The sequence below is a fragment of the Fistularia commersonii genome, chromosome 19 (genome assembly GCF_037954325.1).
Source record: "Fistularia commersonii isolate RoL2024-O1a breed Wild chromosome 19, RoL_Fcom_v1.0, whole genome shotgun sequence".
Classification (NCBI taxonomy): domain Eukaryota; kingdom Metazoa; phylum Chordata; class Actinopteri; order Syngnathiformes; family Fistulariidae; genus Fistularia; species Fistularia commersonii.
The window spans coordinates 15,660,820-15,680,645 of NC_141302.1; the positions used below are offsets into that span (position 1 = coordinate 15,660,820).

The 19,826-nt window shown below is 46.3% G+C and overlaps 1 protein-coding gene across 8 annotated transcripts in view; it reads left to right on the top strand.

Annotated features, from left to right (window-relative positions):
• Positions 1–19,826, top strand: part of nrxn2b (neurexin 2b) — a 749,542-nt gene that overhangs the window by 692,734 nt on the left and 36,982 nt on the right. For all 8 annotated transcript variants that reach the window (XM_086165979.1, XM_086165985.1, XM_086165983.1 and 5 more), the window contains one exon: positions 7,600–7,771. In XM_086165979.1, the coding sequence (XP_086022105.1) occupies positions 7,600–7,771 (172 nt within the window). The remainder of the gene's footprint in view (positions 1–7,599; positions 7,772–19,826) is intronic.

Sequence of the window (19,826 nt, forward strand, 5' to 3'; positions counted from 1 at the left end):
TCGGGGCAGATATCCGGCCCGGAGCACGTTGTACGAAGACACCCTTAATATTAATCTGTAACTGAGAATAGCACATGCGATGTAACATTCATGGGAGGGCGTGGGATAGGGGTCGGTATACTCGTCGCTCCATGCAGTATTAAAGTCCATTCAAGGATAGGAATAGATGCGACTTCTGTTCACATGCTTGCAAAAGCTACAGTCTTGTATTGTTTTTCTTACCCTTGCTGCAAGACTGCCTGATCAAGAATGTTCTGGCATGATGGACCACATCAGGAGGGCCGAGAACCAGATGAATGCTTCGCATCGCAGTATTTTAGATTTGGAAGAATGGCCTGTATCTTGACCTCCTTCAAAGGTGGTTTAGAGGAGACAATTGAGACTTCTTTATTTTTTTTTTCTTCCTTTACATCGTTCCTGCCTTCGTCGATGTCAGGATAACACCACTGAGTCCGTTATTTCTTTCAGCGGCTCCAGTCTCAGGATGATGCAGACCCATGCTTACCCTCAACCAATCTTAAGCAGTCATTCTGGCTCTGCACACCCATCTACAACCTGACATGGATCTTGCTCTTTTCCTTCAGGTGTCAATACAGCCAATTATCTGCCTCCATCTAATCCTGACCTCTGCATCTTCTGCTCTCACACCACTGAACTCCACCTATAAATCTCCTCTCTGGTCCTCCTCTCTTGGCAACTTCAGCATCCTCCCACCCAGATCTTCCCCATCCCTCCTCCGTCCATGTCCAAACCATTTCAGTCTGACTTTTTCCTCCGGAGCATCTAACACATGCTGTCCCTCTGATGAGCTCAGTCTTGACACTCCATCCTCAGAACCTCAACATCTTGATATCTGCTGCCTCCATCCCATCTCTTCCTCTTGTCCTTTCTTACGTGTCTCCAATCTGGACATCATGTCTGGTCTCACCACCATCTTCCACACCTCTCCTTTCATTCACACTGAATGTCTTTTATCACGCCTGACACGTTTCTCCACCTGTTCCAAGGTGTTTGCACACATTTCTTCACCTCTTCTCTACTCCCTCCTTTGTTCTGGACTGTTGACACTAAGTTCTCAAAATCCTCTACCTTCTGTATCTCCACAACCATACATGTTTGGAGATCATGATAATGGATCAGCTGATAATCTGGGTTAGACCCGCAAACCCAAGTCATCTATCATGACTTCAGGACGTTTGATATTTGATGTTTATTTATGATGTTAATAAAGTTCTGATGCCAAGTGATAGCCTTCTCCTCTGCATCCTAGTGCTTGCAGAGCAAAACCCTGTTGAGAGGTCATTGCAAATGCGGTGGCCAATCCAAGTCTCCAAAACTCCTTGACGTTTCTTTGGCGCATCCCGACAGTTCGGTTCCACGTTTCCATGTCTGGAATTGTCATTTCAAAGGGCAGAACTTTTCCTCCGGATCCACCTGAAGTTGATATCCGTGTGAATCCGGTATCTTGCTTCGGCTCCCTAATTGTGCCGCACCCGCTCATCGTGAGACAAATCACTTTGAGCAAATCCAGTCAGAGTATGTAAGCATTAGGGATGGAGATGTGCAAAGAAGTATTAATGTTTGAGCTTAGTCTCCCCGAACAAGAAGCTGGAGCCTGATCACAGCTGTTCACCCTGCCGCTCACGTGGGCGACAGGCCGTCGTGGCAACCAAAGGCTCTGTCAGGCAACGGTTGTATCCTGATTTTTATAATTTTTTTAAATTTAAATGATTGTTGAAGGGCTGCCGTAGCTGTTAGCGCTTCCACAGCAGGAGGGTCCCTGGTTCAATTCCAACAGGGAGGGGGGCTTTCAGTGGCTTGTTCCCTTCTGGCACTGGAGAACCCGGGTTCCTCCTGGTTCTCAAGTTTCCAATTCAAAAGCATGCTGGAGGCTGACAGGAGACCCTACATTGATTTGTGAATGAGAAGGTGAATGTGTTTCTCTCCAGTATATCTAGTGACCGGTTTGTGTCCACAGTGAACTGCCTCATGCCCAATTACAGCTGGGATTGGTTCCGGCATCCTTGCCACCCTCAGCGCAGGAAAGTGGTGTAGATCAGCAGTCCCAATCCTTTTTCGTGCCACGGACCAGTTTAATGTCAGACAGTATTTTGTCTCACGGACTGGCCTTTAAGTTGTGGTGGATAAATACATAATATAAAAATATACCCGTTCCCTTTTTTTTTTTTTTTTTTTTAGATACACCAAAGGCTTGTTTTTCAGGCAGCGTGCTTGGTCTCCAAGTTGCAGGGCAGTTTTGAAGGCTTCATTGCCTTGGAAAGCCAGTCGCCGTGTATTACGCAGAGTGGGCTCGGTGCATTGGAATCACCTGGTGTGATAAATCCATATTTTAAGTAGATCCTGGTTTTGTCTGTTAAATGCAGCTTCCTTTTTTTAGTGGTCATCGGCTCTTCTTCTGTCCCCTCACTTGGCAATTTTCCCTTTGCAAGGAAACTTTCCAAAGATGTCTGTTTTTTACTCATTTTGCTAGATCATGGGTTTAATATCAGTGTCAATGAATTCGTGACCGAGACAAGCATCTTGACATGCGTCGAGTGAGTAACAGACGGATGCAACGGAGAGAATTTGGTCTTTTTTCAAAATAAATTACTATTCAGACTTGGATAGTAAATTAAATGGAAAATACTGTAAGTATTTTTTTCTTTCTATGAAGCCTGGTACCATACAACCCATGGACTGGTACTTGTAGGTACCGGTTGGGTCGTCCTACCACTGGGATAGATGACAAACAAATGAATGAATGAAGGACGTCTATTTGGACAGAAATATCTGAGTCAACGTCCAGATCAAGGTTTATCATCTGCCATGAATGCTGTACTTCATTTCATACCTTAAAAATCATGTTTTGGACTCCCCTTGAATGTAAAAACATAAAATCAAAGGGTTTATTCCTGATCATGGGTCAACTAGGACGTGTAAAAGATCAGTTATCACTCCTTTTAAATGATATATACAGCCTAAATGGCGCCTGCATCACCATGTGGCGTGGAACTGGGACGTCCTGCCTCAGGATACCGACAACCCACCGGTCGCTCTACCAACTGTGCCGCAATGTATATTCGTTGGAAATGGACTAGATTAAAAGTACTAGTTAGAGATCTGAATAGTAATGATCACTCTTGCTGGCTCAGCACAGCCTCAGGTTCGGTGGCTCGTCGTTCCTAATTTGCCTTCCGTCTCACGTATCGGCTGCGCGGAGGGAATCGGGGCACGCTCTCAAACAATGCTAACAGATCAAGTGGCGGGCGTCTGCAGGGATTCTTCTTAAATTCGTTGTCGCTGAAAACGATTATTGTCTCCGAGCTGCCACTGAGAGCGGGGAGAAATCAATAATCGAATCCTTTTGCAAAAAAGAAATACATCGCTAATAATTCTCCTTTTGTACCAGATTCTCCTTCTTAAACCAACCGGGAGAAAATCTTGACATCTTCAAAAGACACTTTGATCTCAGCGCACCTGGAGGCCCCGGAGGATCATCAAGGCTCCTCCATCCTTTTTACCATACAGTTGTTTCTCCGAGTCTTCGGTCCTCCCTCTCCCTTCCTCTTACTCTCTTGCGATCGGCTCACGTACGTCAGCCGCCGCTCATTGTCATGCAGCTCTCACCGCCGGCGTTTACTTCACCCACGCCGCAAGGTCGTGTGGGAACAATCCGAATGGGAACCGCGACCGGCACGTTCCCGCGAAGAAACACAAAGGCAATTACTTTGAGACGGGGAGGAAGGAGAGATCCTAGTGAGAGGGCGAACCAAAGTTTTTCTTTTTTTTTTTGTCTTCATTCTTGGCAGATTCACCGCTAAGGTACTTCTCTGTGCGAAGGCGAATCTATTCACAGAGGCTTCATTGTTCGCAAACTAACACGCCACTCCAGACAAGTCCATCACTCCCTGAGATCCCTTCGAAGAGCAATTTGTTCATTCGTTTTCCCATTGCCTATCCCAGCTGACACTGGATCAGAGGCAGGGTTCACTCTGGACCGGTGGCCACTTGATCATATGGACACATCCAACCATTCACCCTCTCATTTACACATCTGGACAATGTAGGGTCTCCAATGAACCTCATGCATGTTTTAGGTCTGTGGGAGGAACCGCAGAAGTGGGGAGAACGTAGAGACTCCACACAGAAAGGCCCCCTCTTGGATTCAGACCAGGGATCTTCTTGCTGCTGCTGCGCTAACCACCGCCGTGCCGCTTGAGCAATCCAGGTTTTAACAGAAAGAAATATAATTAAAAAAGCGCTTTTCAAAGCGCGGCAGACTTCTAACCTGCTCGGCTGATAGATAAGTCAGATGGGCTCACCTGTGGATGAAAAGAGCGAAAAAAGCCGTAGCATTCGTTACAGTAGCCGACGCCGGCCACAGATTCAGCGCTAGTTTGTAAGCCGCGGTGTTTAAAGAGCGTCCAAGGGTTGGTGTCACATACGTGGTGTTCTCGTTTGGATTCGGCATCGGAGGCTTGACTACTCCCAGTCATCCGTGGAGTCTCTTCCTTCTGTTTCCACAGATATGTTAGCTTAAGGGAAATAGCCATTAAAATGTCATTACCGCAACTCTAAAATCTTCTTTTTTTTTTAAGGCCACTACTACCCGGCGGCTCCCCTGCTGCCCCCACTTCCCCCTCCGTCATAATGGGCTCGATACATTCCCCCGGCACCGGGAAGAGCCGCTAACATTGCAGAACACAAATACTAATCTCTTCAAAAAGAAGAAGGGAGAGTGAATTTAACTGATATTTACAGACGTAATAGCGTGGATTCATTCTGCTCGGCCCTGTGCAAATTGAATTAATTCTCCTTGCAAAAGGTGTTGCGATTATCCTAAGCTTCCGAGCGCGGGGGCCGAAATGGAGATGATCCTACTGTTCGCACTCCATCAGAGACATTTCAGTCACCCTTTCATTCATTTTTTGTCTCTCCTTACCAAAGTTTCTCAACAGTATCGATAGCTGAAGCTTTGATTACATTTTCATTCACGGCCCTTCCCCAGCTCACCCGTCCCCCATGGCATTCATATTCATGTCTCTGAATCAATATCGAATTTGAAGCCTGCACGCCAGTGGGGGGGAGCGAGGAGAAAGACTGAAAGGGTCAGTTCATAACGCCGATCAATTGATGAAGTGCCTCGGAAGCCGGGAGCTCTTTGCCATTTGAGACAGACATCTGAGCCGCTTTGCAGAATGAGATCATATTCCACCTCGGACTCTCGTCCTAGCAAAGTCATCCGATTCAGATCCATCCGTTCGGAACTCGGACCGTGGCCTCGTTCACTCCCTCATTCACGTGTCGAAAAGAAAACCAACCAATCACTTCCTGCAACTGTCCCTTTATTGCGGCCCACGCGTAGCAGTTTATCTATGTTTATCCTTCTACTGTTGCTGTCTCTGTCCTTTTCAATGTCTCTGTTTACCCTAATTCCTAAACTACTGAGCACACCTAAATATAATCCCAACCAGCTAAAAAAAACTATCTAAATATATATGTACATGTATAGGCTGCACTTCTCTATAAGCCACAGGTGTCATTACATCGTTATGAGATATTTACACAGAAACTTTTTATTAAATACATACCAAATAGGTACTGGAAATACTTTTGTCCGAACAGTTCCTGTAACACGGCTGATGGAAGAGGTTAATCATAAATAATACAAGCAAAAGTCCATCCATGCATCCATTTTTTATCCCCGCTTCGTCCTACGTCAGCTGATCGCTATCTTGGTCTTCCTCCTGCACACTAAAACCATTAGTCGTCTTATTCAGTGTCGTAATTGAACCGCCTCAGTATTCCACGGTCATTTCATTGAACATTTCATGTGACGATGCTAAATGTTTTGCCAGCTCGTTAGCCCAAAAAAATCCATCCATTAGCCACATCATTGTTTAAGCCGCAGCCTGGAAATTACAGTAAATTTGTTGTTATTGTTTAAAGTCTTGTTACCTGTCCCCTGAACACCCGAATTTCTCAGACTTGGATCTATAAAGTATCACCGTATCTTATATGGAGACATACAACCATTCACCCATTCATCCACACCTGAAAAGCTTCTAGGAACTGCAAAACAGTTGACAACCAACATGTGCATATCCAGTATATCCATGGCCTTGTGTGGCTATTTCAACCCTCTGTATGTGTGAAACATGTGGCGGGTTTGACGGTAAAGTGGCCTTTGACTGGTGTTGACTGGATGAAGAGGCAGACCGGTGAATCGCTCACAACAACGCTACCTCTGTAGTTTTTGATGCGACTGCCAACTTTCCAGCGCGGTGTGCTTAGGATGCACATAAATTGTCCCTGTGATTATACTGCTCATTAACTCGCCTCACCACCTCTACGCTTATTAACTCAGTTAACATGCAATCTTAACTTCTGTTAACACCAGGTTACTTTATGCTTTAAATACTTAATAAGCCATGAATAATGTCGAAAAAGGAGGGATCGGAGGAAAAGCCGCGCGTTCACATCCGAGTAGCCCTGCATATTTGTGCTTGCCGGGTAGCCGAGTAGTTACCGCTCAGGATGCGAGGACAGAGACCAACACAAAGGTGACTAAAAAGTTATTGCCAGACAGAGGCTGACTTCAATATTACTGTCTGCTGCACACACACAGACACACACTCTCCTCTCACACACAGACGTAAACACACACTCGCCCGCAGACCGTTACTCCGTAAATGGCTTCGACCTTTCCTGGGACGGACGACGGGAAACATAGAGGAAGAGGAGGGATGTGGCGTGAGATGAGAGCAGAGTAGGCGGCCGACTGTAATATACTCTAAACAGCGGGCGGAGGTCAACACCGATAGGTGTGTGTGTGTGTGTGTGTGTGTGTTGGGGAGTTGATTAATGCACAAGGACTGTGGAAAGCTTCAACAGGTAGACATAGAATGCAGAGGGTGTGATCAAGGATGATATTCAGGAGATCGGCGTGAAAACGCAGCCATGTCTTGATGGAGCTCAACGGGCTACGGCCGTCTGCCTCGACCAGGCAAAGGGAGAGAGATGGAGAGATAGAAAGAGAGAGTTTAAGGGAGACAGGTGACATGCTACATGCTAGTAGCTAACATGATTCAATAATAGCTTTAAAATTCATTGACGAATTCAGAATTGTGGCGAGATGCTGCAATAGATCAAGCCCCGCCCCGGGAGGCCAGTGGAGAAGATATGAGGTTCGTATCATCCGTAGTTGATGGGACGCGAGGATAGGAAGAGTTTCATGATGGGATACTTTCAGCAGCGTAAGCCTATGGCAGTATCGCTAGGGGCTAGCCTAGCGCTAGCTATAAGCCTTCTCACAAAGGAAGGTTTTGAGCCTATTCTTAAACAAAGAGAGGGTTCGCCCCCCCGTGTCCGGATTGGACGATGGTCTCACAGGAAGGGATGCTGAGCAGTGATATCCAGTCATTCATTCATCCACATAAACTAGGGGGAAAAAAAGCTTTTGTGCAATTGCTAGCTTGAGACTGAATATAAAGGAAGGACTGAAACTTTGTGGATCAAAAACGAACCGGAAAGTTTTCACCGGGGTTGAAATGCACGCACGGGATTGTCACCGCATTCTCCGCCCTCCTTTGTCCGCAGGAAAGGGGAAAGATCGGCGTGATCTTCAACGTGGGAACGGACGACATCACGATCGAGGAGAGTGCGGTGATGGTGAGCGACGGCAAATACCACGTGGTGCGATTTACGCGCAGCGGCGGCAACGCCACACTGCAGGTGGACAACCAGCCCGTTATTGAACGCTTCCCCTCAGGTAGGAACACAGGCCGGGCCTGGAAACTTCGGGACGGCGGGCGGGGCGTGTGGGGTTTAACGGTGGTGAAAGTGTTTCACAGTGATCACAGTGGAAAGAGAAAGACGGGCGACTTCAATTTGGCGTCTCAAAGCGCCATTAAAGTTGGATATCTAAACGAATGATGTTATAGAACTTGTCATTCTTACTAGGAGGACACCGGTAATCTTTCCTGGCGATTAGTCAGTATCTCACCTCAAAAGGCACATAAGGGCATTCAGTCTGCCATCGTACCTCTCTGCGCTTTTTATCTTCAAGTCGTCGTTGAACCGCGGGCTGTCCGCCGCAAGCACAGCGGTGTTTTTGTTAGTCACGCCTGCTCTCCGAGATAAACGCGGATCTTTACGGGATCCAAAGCAGTCATGATGTAACTCACCACTGGCTTTCCCTGTTTTTCCATTTAGCTTTATTTTACAGGGTTATTTGTTATTTTTTTTTGTCGAAGCGCCCGAAGTTCCTCTCTCCACTGCGAAGGGTTTGCTTTGAGGAAGACATTTCTCACGTCTAGGGTTTGTGCATTCACTCGAACGCCTCCTGTTTTGGCGTCCTTTGCAAAGCTCTTCTGCTCGTTCATGGTGGCTCTAAGGAAGACATGTTCCCTGTCGGAGTTTGTGGATCCGGTCGTCCACAGGTTAAGCATTTCTCTTCACGCGCAACTTCATGGGGCATAAAATGGTCTCTTTAAAGATGTGAAGCCCTATCTTTTCTTAAATCAAGTTCAGTGTTGACGTCGTCATAGTCAAGTTTGGTTTTATTTATGAGCTGCCAAATCACAGCGCCGTTTCCAGATAAAACTCTGGCAAGGTCTGGATGACACTCCCAGATGGGGGGAGGGGAGTGTGGCTATCTCAGGATAACAGGACCGCTAACATTTCCGTGCTAACACCTCCGTGCTAACACCTCTGTGCTAACACCGGCCACTGTAAAATCAACCATGGTGGACGCCTGGTGAAAACCCAGGCAGAAACTCAACATGAGCAAGCGGTGCAGAAAAGTTGGATGGGTCTCGATGTTGGTGGCCTTCTGCATCGCAAGAGAAAACGACAAAGATTGCAGTGGAGACAGAGGGGGTGTTGGAGGTGGGAGGCACAAATGATAGCTTACTCATAATACAAGTAGCACTGACAGCTACATACTAGCAGCTGGAATGACCCAATAATATCTCCCATATTCCTAAAGTAAATAGTGGGCGGAGGTCGAATAAGATGGCATGTGACCGTGGGAGAAGATCTGCGGTTACTATCATGCTCTGACCGCAGAAAGGGGAGGAATGAGAGAGGCGCATCCAAGGGGATCCATCTGCAGTCGTAACCAGGGTTACCCTAGGATGACAGGTTTTAAGCCTCTTCTTAAACAAATAAAGGGCATCCGCTCGCTTAATGGAGCTCAGGAGATCTTTCCTCATAGGTGACCAAGCTGTCCGTAGACCGCCATTGTTTGGAACAGCGGGGGAGAATCTCGGCTAATGCCATCGTGATATTTACTCCAGGTAGCACGTAGAGCGGCAACCAGGTGACATTCTCCATCGCAGCCGGTGATCCCATAATTCCAGATGTCACTTGAGAAAAAGGCGTATTCTCAGGGCATGCTGATGGACGCCGCCTACCCTCTCCCACCTCCCCGTGACAGTTCGATCTTTTCACTTGTTATTATGATGGAAATACAGCCCTTTTCGCAACACGCCGCGCTCTAAATAGGAGCCTTCATTGAACAATGGCGTTAACTGCTCGTAAAATAACAGCGGCGTGGCCTGTTAACACTGGCAGGAGGGTGTCGTCCTCCAAATCTCAGACAATACATCTTCCAAATGTTTTGTCTTTCATGAAAGAAAAGTATTCTTCTCCCCCTTCCACCATCATCACCCCCCCAACGAAATGTCCGCAGATAAAAAGCGGTCGCCATTTTTTCTTTTTTTGACAGGACCCTGCGCGAAGCGTTTAGAATATCGCCAGAGAGTGAATTGGAGGTGGGGGCGGGGCATTAGCGGGATGACTCGTGGAAGTTTTGATTCATGAACATGAGCTGGATTAACTCGGGCTATTTTGGGAGCCCTTGCTTGAAGGTTTCCATTGTCGCTGAGATGTTTAGCCACTAGAAAACAGGAGCCAGGATGAGCGTGCAGGAGGCAGGAACAGGGCGAAAAGATGGCGGGTTGATATCCCGAACAGGGAGGAGAAGGCAAAGCGGCGGAAGAAGCGCACCGGAACATGTTCCTGCGACCCAGATCACAGATGAAGACATTTCTTTTGATTCAGTAAATGGGACAAAATACACAACGCTGACAATCGGGAACGTCGCTATCACATTTCCCCGACGCTCACATTATGCAATATCGCCGTCCCGGCGGAACCCCACGCGCACACCCCCCCGAAAAACAGAACAGCATGAAAGTTACCTCCACCTCCAGGAGGTGTCTGTTCCCTTCGCAAAAATAAAAACAAGGAAGTTTCCCGTGCGTTTTCCCCCCCAAGGGTCGGTTTTGACCTACATCCGGCTGTCTCGTCTCGTCAAGACGCCGTTGTTGTTTTCCGGCTTTGCAGGTGAGCAGACATTCATACATTCAGAATTCCAGCACACCGCCGATGCTACATATTTTAGCATCCTGGACACACTCATATGGATTTAAACACTGTTATTAGCCCACGGGTCCAAATGTTGCTTGGAATCGCTCGCCGCCCGCAGGCCAGCCCCATGCAGCTGGGCTTTTTTAGGTTTTTTTCCAAAGTGCTGATTTGGAGAGACAGCTTGTTGACAGCCAACGAGGCCGCCACGGGTCAAGCATGTTCAACGGCAATGCAACACGTCTCCTGATGCCCCACGATGTGATGTTTGCAGTCCCCGGAGAAAGTGTGTCTGTGGGTGTTTCAGCCGGCTGTCTGACTGCTGTAGTGGCACACACATATGTACCGTGTGCGTGTGTGTGTGTGCGTGTGTGTGTGCATGTGAGTGCGTGTATCGCATTAGATGGACAGAAAACAGACAAAACGCGTCAGAGGAGCGCCCGACCAGCTAATCTGGTGTGTCAGGTGTCCCCCACAGGCCCAGCAGCAACATTTATTGCGCCCCCCGACACACTCACACACACACACAGACACACACACATGCACACTAACATATGCAATCCCAAAATCGAGGCCAGGCTCAATAAAAATCATCTTCGTATCTCACCAGGCTCCTCAACCCAACAAACATATAATTTCCCCGCCATCATTTTTGTCTTAAAGCACACAGTAGTGTATTTTTCGTGTGCTTTATTTTTTTAGTGTGCTTTATTCGTATTTTCATTTGATTTAAAATTGAATTATTTCCAATTTAAGGATTCCACAAAGGAAGTCCTTGGTCAGCCTGCGCCTTGCATTACTACTGCAGTATTACTGCAGTATTTATTAACCTTTTTTTTGACAATCTCTTTGTCTTATTTGACAAAGAGGTCGTCCTCCACTGAGGAGCTCTTCAAGGTTGATGATAAGTTGAGGCAACTGGATGAGTGCAGCGCCCATCAGGGCTTGTTATAATGTAATGAGGATAATTTTTTTTTTTAATTTTTATTAAATGTCAGTAATCCTGCAGTGTGTTTTCTCTCTCTACACAGTTTTTTCCTTTTGTGTACCTTATTTCTATTGTTTATTAAATCAGTGTAGCTTTTCTAATGTGTTTAATAATTTGATTATTCATTTGAATTCATTATTTCCCGATTGAATTTTCGATTAACCGTGACATCACAAAGATGTATTTATTTGATAATTTATTTCTTTTTTTTTATAAAAACATTATTGAATCAGTTTTGGCTTCTTTGCTATTTCGTTCTTCAAGTCTGTTGACTTGAAGAAAATATGTGACATCAAAAACTTATTCTTGTTTTTTTATTAAATATATTCATAAAAATATTTGACTTATCTATTTATCATTTTATTTATTGGACTTTATTATTTCCCAGTTACATCTTTAGAAAACATGTGACATCACAAATGTATTTCTTTATTTTGTTATTTTATTTTCATTTTTATTTTATTTTTATTTTTTTTTTTATATTTTCTTTACTATCACATTGATTTTTATTTTTGTTATTTTTCCAAAGCAGCTACACTGGTACTTTGCATCAAAAAAAAAAAAAAATGAATGTATCATAAAAAAATGTTTCATATCAAAGTAAAACACACAATAATTACAGTTTATGCCAACACACTGGCCATGAGCTTAATTAGTTACTCGCCCACACTCGAGAGAATTTTTACATCTAAATCACATGTTTCCATATCTGACTCCGGAACAGCGCCGGTCCCGTCAAAATAATACATTTTGTATCCAAAAATATTCCTAATATAATAAAAATACATTTAATTATATATAACACCACTGTTATGATCACCAGGAACATGATCCCGCATCGCCTTCCGCTCCTACATTTCCCTCCATTTCCCCCTCACATCTATCCTCTCCAACCGGCTCCTCACTGACCCTCCGCTGATCCTGATGTTCAGGCACTCAGAGAGAAGGTCAGCTTAAGCGAGTAGGGGCTTGCTGCAGGATTAAACCTCCACCCCCACCCCGACTCTTCCTCCTTACGAGGAGCCAGACGCAGCAAAGAAGAAGAAGAAGCAGCAAAGGGGCCAACCTGAGTGATTGGTGGAGGGAGTGGATTTGAGGAGAAGATGTGACTAAAGTGAAAAAGAGGGTATTTAACTGTGTACTCTATATATGAAGGGCAGCAGGGTGGCACAGTGGTTTGCACTTCTACATCACAGCAAGAAGACCTCTGGTTGGATTCTGACTTTCAATGTGCGGACTCCATCTTCTCCATGTCTGCATGAAGTTCTTCAGAGCTGAGGAGTCCGGTAACATGCACTTGGTTAATTTGAGTGCCTATATTTCATAAATGGCACCTATGTAGACACACAACTATTCCCTCACTCACTCAAAAGTTATCTTTAAACATTATGTCCAACCTCTTACCGTCTCATTCACATGTGCTCCAGGCATATAGTGTCGGACCTCCTGCATGTGTTTGGTCTGTGTGAGGAACCCAGAGCACCCAGAGGAGCTCCACACACACAGGGAGAACTTGATACTCCACACAGAAGGGCCAATCTGTTTTGGGAATCCAACCAGCGACCTTCTTGCTGTGATGCAGAAGAGCGAACCAGCACCTCGTCCCCATTCCCATATCCTCCTGTTCTCCTCTTTTGAAATTCGGTAATTCGTGATATTCCAATAGTGGTTGCTATTGAATCCATCCTTTTTCTCTGCGGCACAAAAAGCGCCAGCATGGCGGCCCACAGACTAATAAAGACGCCGTATTTTACCGCCATTACAACCAATGTCTTTCTCTCCTCCACCTTTTTTTGTCCGTCTGTCATCACCGCGTGCCTCCGTCAAACCATGAAATTGCCCCCATTTAGTGCCCAGGAGGTGACAAAAGCAAAATTAGAAATAAAAGTGGTGTGTTGCAGTGGCAGGGACGGCTCTCTAAAGCGAAGCGCCAGGGGGTTGTGTTGGCGGGAAATGCGAAGTAACATGGGGGGGGTGAGGAGGCAGGATGCGTTGGAAGCTAGCTGCCGTCACCGTAGTGATGGATGGGGAACTTGCATGTTCCTGAATAATAAGCACTTCACAAAATGGATTGCATCACGACAAGGGAGATTACAAGGGGCGCGGGGGATAACTGTGCAAGTGTGGGGATTTCATAACACATGTACGAATGTTCGTTTTGAGTCGGCGGACGCCACATTCGCCATAAATCACAGGTGGTGAAGTGAAGAGATAGGGATGAGGAGCAAAGGGCGCGCTTTGTTGCCCCCCCCGTGAGCCGTTCAGAGGATCTATTCAGGGCCAAGGCCCACGGTTGGAGAAGAAGGGAAGAGGAGAAGTCTTTGTGCCTGCAAGGTCATCTGTGGCTTTTCTCCATGAACTGTGTCAACATAGCCCTCAGCTGCACCGTTCCCCCTCTCGGCCCCCTCGAATTCGCCATTTCCCGACATCTGGCTTATCCTACAACCTCCTTTCCACTGGAAAATGATTGCGAATGCATGTGAAAGTCATGGGGTGAGGCTGATAAAGACCCCCACTACGTCCCCTTTTCCTTTTCATTCAGCACTAGAAGCTAAGATGCTAAAAGCAGGGAAGAGCAAGTGCTTTTTCTTTTCTTTTTTTTGAGACAATGGCCACCAGCTGAGCGTGAACTTGATTTTGCATCTTGAGTTCAGGCCTTCGAGGGAGGCGTATCAAGGCGCCTCCCCGTGAATTTGATGGTTCGCAAAGTGGAAGGTGCAAGACGGGGAAGCCCCCACCGCTGGATTGGATGAAAACTGGAATTTTTTTTTGCCGCGTTGGAGAAGCACCTGGCTCATCGATGTTTTAACCGTAGCGTTGTACATTTAGTCCAATCCAGGACCTGCATCTGATGAGCAACTTGTCCTCCCTGTCGTCGGTATTAAACCTTTCATTTTCTGAAAATAAACGCCAAACATCCCACTGGCTGATAACGCAGTACGTGATAAATTACCCTGGCCGTAAAACTCTGGGTGTTGTGGTCATTTGAACATTGCGCCACCCAAACGACTCCACCATCAATGCATCATTAATGATAATAGAGCTTCCCGGCACTTCATAAGGTGCACTCAGCTTTTACTATTGTCATCATAATTCAACGGTAATAATCCCCTCTTTCGGCGAATGGACCACGGAAAAATTTACCAGCGCCGCCAACTGCATCATAAAACTTTCAGGAACTGCTTTCATTACGCGGACCCCCCGACGCCCCCTTAATTTCATGATTCACGAATTAGGGAAGATTTTTTTAATTTCTCAGAGGTAAACCTCTGTTTTTTGTCTGACCCAGATGAAAAGAATTCAGGAGATCTGTGGTAATTGAAAGTGTCAGCGCATATGGGAGGCAGGTTTGCATATAAAAGCAATTATGGGATGTATCAAACCATTGCAAACTGATGGAGGGAACATCTAGTGAGGCGGATGAGGTCTGGAGTGGCAGGATGGTATTTTAGGGTGGTGCAGGACATGTATGCACTCTGGAAGACAGAGGTGAGGTGTGCTGTAGATGTGACAGAGTTAAAGGTGGAGGTGGGAGTGCATCAGGGATCAGCTCTGAGCCCCTTCTTGTTCACTATGGTGATGGACTGGCTGACAGATGAGGTTAGACAGGGATCTCCATCGACCATGATTTTTGCAGATGACATTGTGATCTGTCGTGAGAGGAGGGAACAGGTTGAGAAAAATCTTGAGAGGTGTTCTGGAAAGGAGAGGAATGAAGGTTAGTCGCAGCAAGACAGAGCATATGTGTGTGAATGAGAGGAACCCAAGTGGAATGGTGGAATGGTGGAATGGTGAGAAGAGGAAGATGGAGGATTTTAAGTACTTGGGGTCAACAGTCCAGAGCAATGGAGAGTGTGGAGAAGAGGTTAGGAAACATCTACAAGAAGGACGGAATGGCTGGGGAAAAGTGTCAGGGGTAGTCATGCTATAAAAGGAAAGGTGTAGAAGACGGTGGTAGAGCAAACACGTTATTTGGTTGAGAGACACTGAAGCAGAGCTTGGGGCAGCAGAGATGAAGGTATTGAGTTCTCTTTGGGAGTGACGAGGATGGATCAGAAGTCCATCGCAGGAACAGCATGGAGATAAAAGTCTATCTGTACATGGACAGAGGAGGGATGGTGAAGATCTAGGTAGAAGGATGCTGAGGTTGGACCTGGGAGGCAAGAGACCTAGTATGTTTCTACATGACGTGCGAATGAGAGTGTGAATGGTTGTATGTATCACAGCAGATGGGGCCAGAGCACCCAATGGCAGGACAGACTCCAGCCCCCTGCCCTCCCGACTCCAGGATAGGCGTTTTATATATAAGAAATGAATGACTGAACAGGCGAAACCTCGCAACAAAAAAGCGAAAGAAGCCGTCCAACTCGGAGACCATTAGTCTGCCATGAAACGCGGCTTTCTCAGACGTATTTCACTTTCACTCACGACTACATCCAGCGATGTACAGCACGAGGAAGCCAGTTAATTGAAGTCAGCAGGCTCAGTCACTTGTCACAGATGACAGTTCCCCTGTATTCTGCGGGCTCCTATTGGGCCTCTGGCACTCTGTGCCGCGTCACGATTGGCTCTCTCACAGTTGGAAGGTAGCTCCAATTATTGGCCTGTGGCTAAGGGATGATGGGGGAAGAAAGAACAGAGAAATCGCAGAGAATGTAATGAAGAGGGGATGGAGCGAGGAAGCTGCGGAGCACAGAAACAGAGAGGGGAAAAATTGCTTCAGGTAATTTGAGAAGTGACAACTTTGATTTCCACATGAGTGTGACAGGGAGGCGAAGGGCAGAGGATTGTACTCTCGCTCCCATCTAGCGTGGCGGAGATGAAAGGAGAAGATCCTGTGGAAATGAAAACGAGCCACAGGATTGATAGTTTCTGGACAAACGGAAGACAAGTGAGGAGTTGAGGCCGAGAGATATCCTCTGTTTCAAAACACTACGGGTCGGCATCAAACAAAAGCCAAGCGTCAGGCCTGTTGACCCTTATCTTTTCCCCAGTGTTTTCACAGAAAGCAGCAGGATTCAGCGTCACCACCCCTTAGGGATAGTTTTGTATGTTTGCGTACCCTGCAGTCTCGATGCCTGTTATACACAGCCTATTTCCTAGGAACCTTTTAGCGGTTACGAGAAGCTAAAAGCTGCACAGTTCTTAGAACTGATCCGTCCAAAAGTGGCTATTTCATAACCCTCAACATGTCTGTGCATGAATGAAGATATTGTTCCGTGGCATCTCCTGTCGAGTTCATGACGCCTTGAAACATCGTTGATACCAAAAATCCTCAATTGACCATTTTTACACTTGTTTTTCAACCTCAGAGACTCAGCGCATGACCCGATAGCAGATAGATTTGGTAAAAACAGGGTGTCAGTACACAGGGCTGCGGTTTCTTCTCCCCGTGGCCTCCCCCGGTGGATATGAAAGCAATATAAAGTTACCTCGAGAAAACTGGAATGAGGCGAGCGCGGCAGAGAGTTTTCTCTGGCAGGGTAGGGGGGGCGGAATGGCCAGTGGCCAATCGTATCCAGTGTAATCTCCGTTCTTGTGAATGGATTTCCAATCGCGGGTGTCCTGCACAAGGGCATCTGGCTGCGTTGCACAGCTACATGATACACAGTTGGCTCCTCTGAGAGAGCACGAACACACACTGAGTATTCAGTCAGATGTTTGCATATCCAGTGATACGGCAGGAGACGGAGCGGTGTGTGACTCATACGCTTGATGATCGGGGCTCAGCTCTCGGAGACAAACACAGAAACCAATACTCCTCGCTTTGCATGCCGTGGTGGTTCTCCAGACTCATCCTCCACCTCGCTATGGGCCTCCCCGAGGTGCCGGCCAATCAGCATGCCCTTGCCCCGCTCTTAGCGCGGTGGCCACGATCCCTACCTCATCATAGCTGAAAATCCAGGCGAGCATGAAATGTAGAGCGCAGGGCAAGATCCCGAAGTGGAGATGACACCAGTGTTCCGGGGTGCGAGGCAGCAGGCTTTAGGGCTTCAAGAGCCGAAGGCGTGTTGGCTTAAAAATACACGTGACCGGCATTGGTTACCAAGGACTAGCATCTGATGTTAGGCAACTGATTATTCGAGGTACACACTGTCATCAATTCTCCATGAAGCTTCTCCTGCACACAGAGCTGACCTGCCAACCCCTGCTGACTCCAGGGTCCTACCTGGACCGCTCACCTGTCAATCCAGCAGCCATATGTAGAGTAAAGAAGACCCTTCTCGCTCTTGGTCAGGACCAGCCTATTCAGAGCCTCCATTCGGCTTGATACTCTTTTTGGAGGAAATTGGAAAAAAAAAAGCTGTCACGGATAAACACAAGAATCAAAGTTGGAGTCAAACCGGCGCACCCGCACGCCGCCTGCCACAGGTATACAAATTCAGGCTGTATATTATTGATTTGAAGTGTTGTCTGAACACTGGGCAGCACTGTGGCACTATGGTGCAGTGGTTAGGGCAGGAGGCTCCCAGATTTCCTTGCACAGTCCAAATACATGCTGCAGGCTGATAGGAGACCCTAAATTGAGGTCTGAATCAGAGGGTGAATGCTTGTGAAAGGCTCTTGTGACCCTGTGTGCAGGATAAGATAATGCAGATAATGAATGATTGGATGAATTCCCAAACTTCTGATGGCAACTTTTACAAATAAGAGAACTAAAGCCTTAATTTACAATATTATTGGAGACTTTCAGATGAAAGCAACTAGCTTTGTGCAGAGTGAGCAGCTCATGTGCATCCTAACTTGCTAACATGCTACCCAGGACAGGGACAACATCCAGTTTGGACTTCGAGTGCAAAGTGAATGCAAATCTGAACAGAGACACTTTGAGTAAGAATCATATCTGAGACACTATTTTCAAGAAGAATGTCAAATTTAGTCGACGCATTGATGCTGTGATGGAATCAGTTAGTCTATTGATGCCCTAATGGAGCTAATCGCTATTATTGATCCGCTCATACTGACCTTCTGCTATTGCAGAATGATCTCCCAATCTTCAGTCAGCAATCTCATAGTTCAAATTAAGTATGTATGTATGTTAATGAGCACTTGTGTGTGTGTGTGTGTGTGTGTGTGTGTGTGTGTGTGTGTGTGTGTGTGTGTGTGTGTGTGTGCGTGTGTGTGTGTGTGTGTGTGCCCTCTGCCACCTTTCGACATTAATTCATGTCATGAAATGCGAGTTAGGATGACATCAAACTTAACTTTTGACTCAAAATCTCTATTTAATCCCTATTTAAGTTCCAGAGCCATTATGATTTAAGGCTGATGGAAATGTCCCTTAAAACCGAACATGTGATAAAAGACTGATGCCATCAGCACTGTGTAAAAAAACAATGGTATTATACATCCTGACACTAAAACCTTGTCACATTGTCTCAATATCAATGTCCAAACACTGATAAGGGGAAGCTTATGGTTTTATAATTTTAGCCTATTTGTCAAAATATGGTCCCACACTCTCTTTCTGGGTTTGAGTCCAAAGTCATCTCTATTCTCAAGCGCTTGTCTCACTCCTAACCTGACTGCTCTCTTGTCCCATCATCAATGCACAATAATAACCCATACCATCGCCCAAAGAATGGGAACAAGAGAAGAGCGTCATGGGATATCCCTCAGTAGAATAAGCCTAGGGTTGCATTACAAGGGGCTAGCCCTAGTGCTGACTATAAGCTCTCTCAAAAAGAGAGGTTTCAAGCCTATTCTTAAACAAAGACAGGGCAGGGAAATGATTTCGCCGATGGCACTGAAACGCACCTTCTCCGATTTAGGAAAGATCGGCAGAGAAACAAAATCCCCCTGTGATGGAAAGGACCCGTCACATAAATGTCACTTAGTTGCCGCCCGTTTCCATCAATGACAGTGGCAACTGAAATCACGCAAAGAAGTCACACGCAGCAATAAGAAACAGTTTAACGGATTCGTTTTATTACTTTCATAGTCGCCCCATCACTCGATGATAATGCGGGTGACGGAGGAAGTGAAGGGCCCAGCTGTTTTAATCTACCCCGCTATTCTTATGCAGAGCAGGCTTCAGCCGGTGGTGAAGAGAGTGAGCGTGGGGAAAGTTTTCGCCGCTTCGCTTATTTCTCCAAGGATCAGCGCGGTAAGCAGATGTAAACAAACCAGGCAGGCATGTAGGAATTTAGATTTTATTGCACCGCGCCGTAAAAGGAGACAAAGAAAAAAGCTGGCCAAAAAAACCTTTGTTCCGAAAAGTCTGCTTCCGCTCCTGAGATTTCTTTTTCAATAAACACATAGAACCACATGGTTGTCATAACAAGAAAGAGTCACTCTTCCCCACAAAAACACTTCGCTCTTCACATTTATTTGTTTTCCCCCCAATGCGGTCCCGGAACAGCATGCATGCATGGCTGCGCGGTAATGGATGAGAGCAGTTAGCAGTGTCCCACGTTTAATGCCCCCACCTGTAATGAACACACTTTGTTACCAGGCCATGAAGAATGAT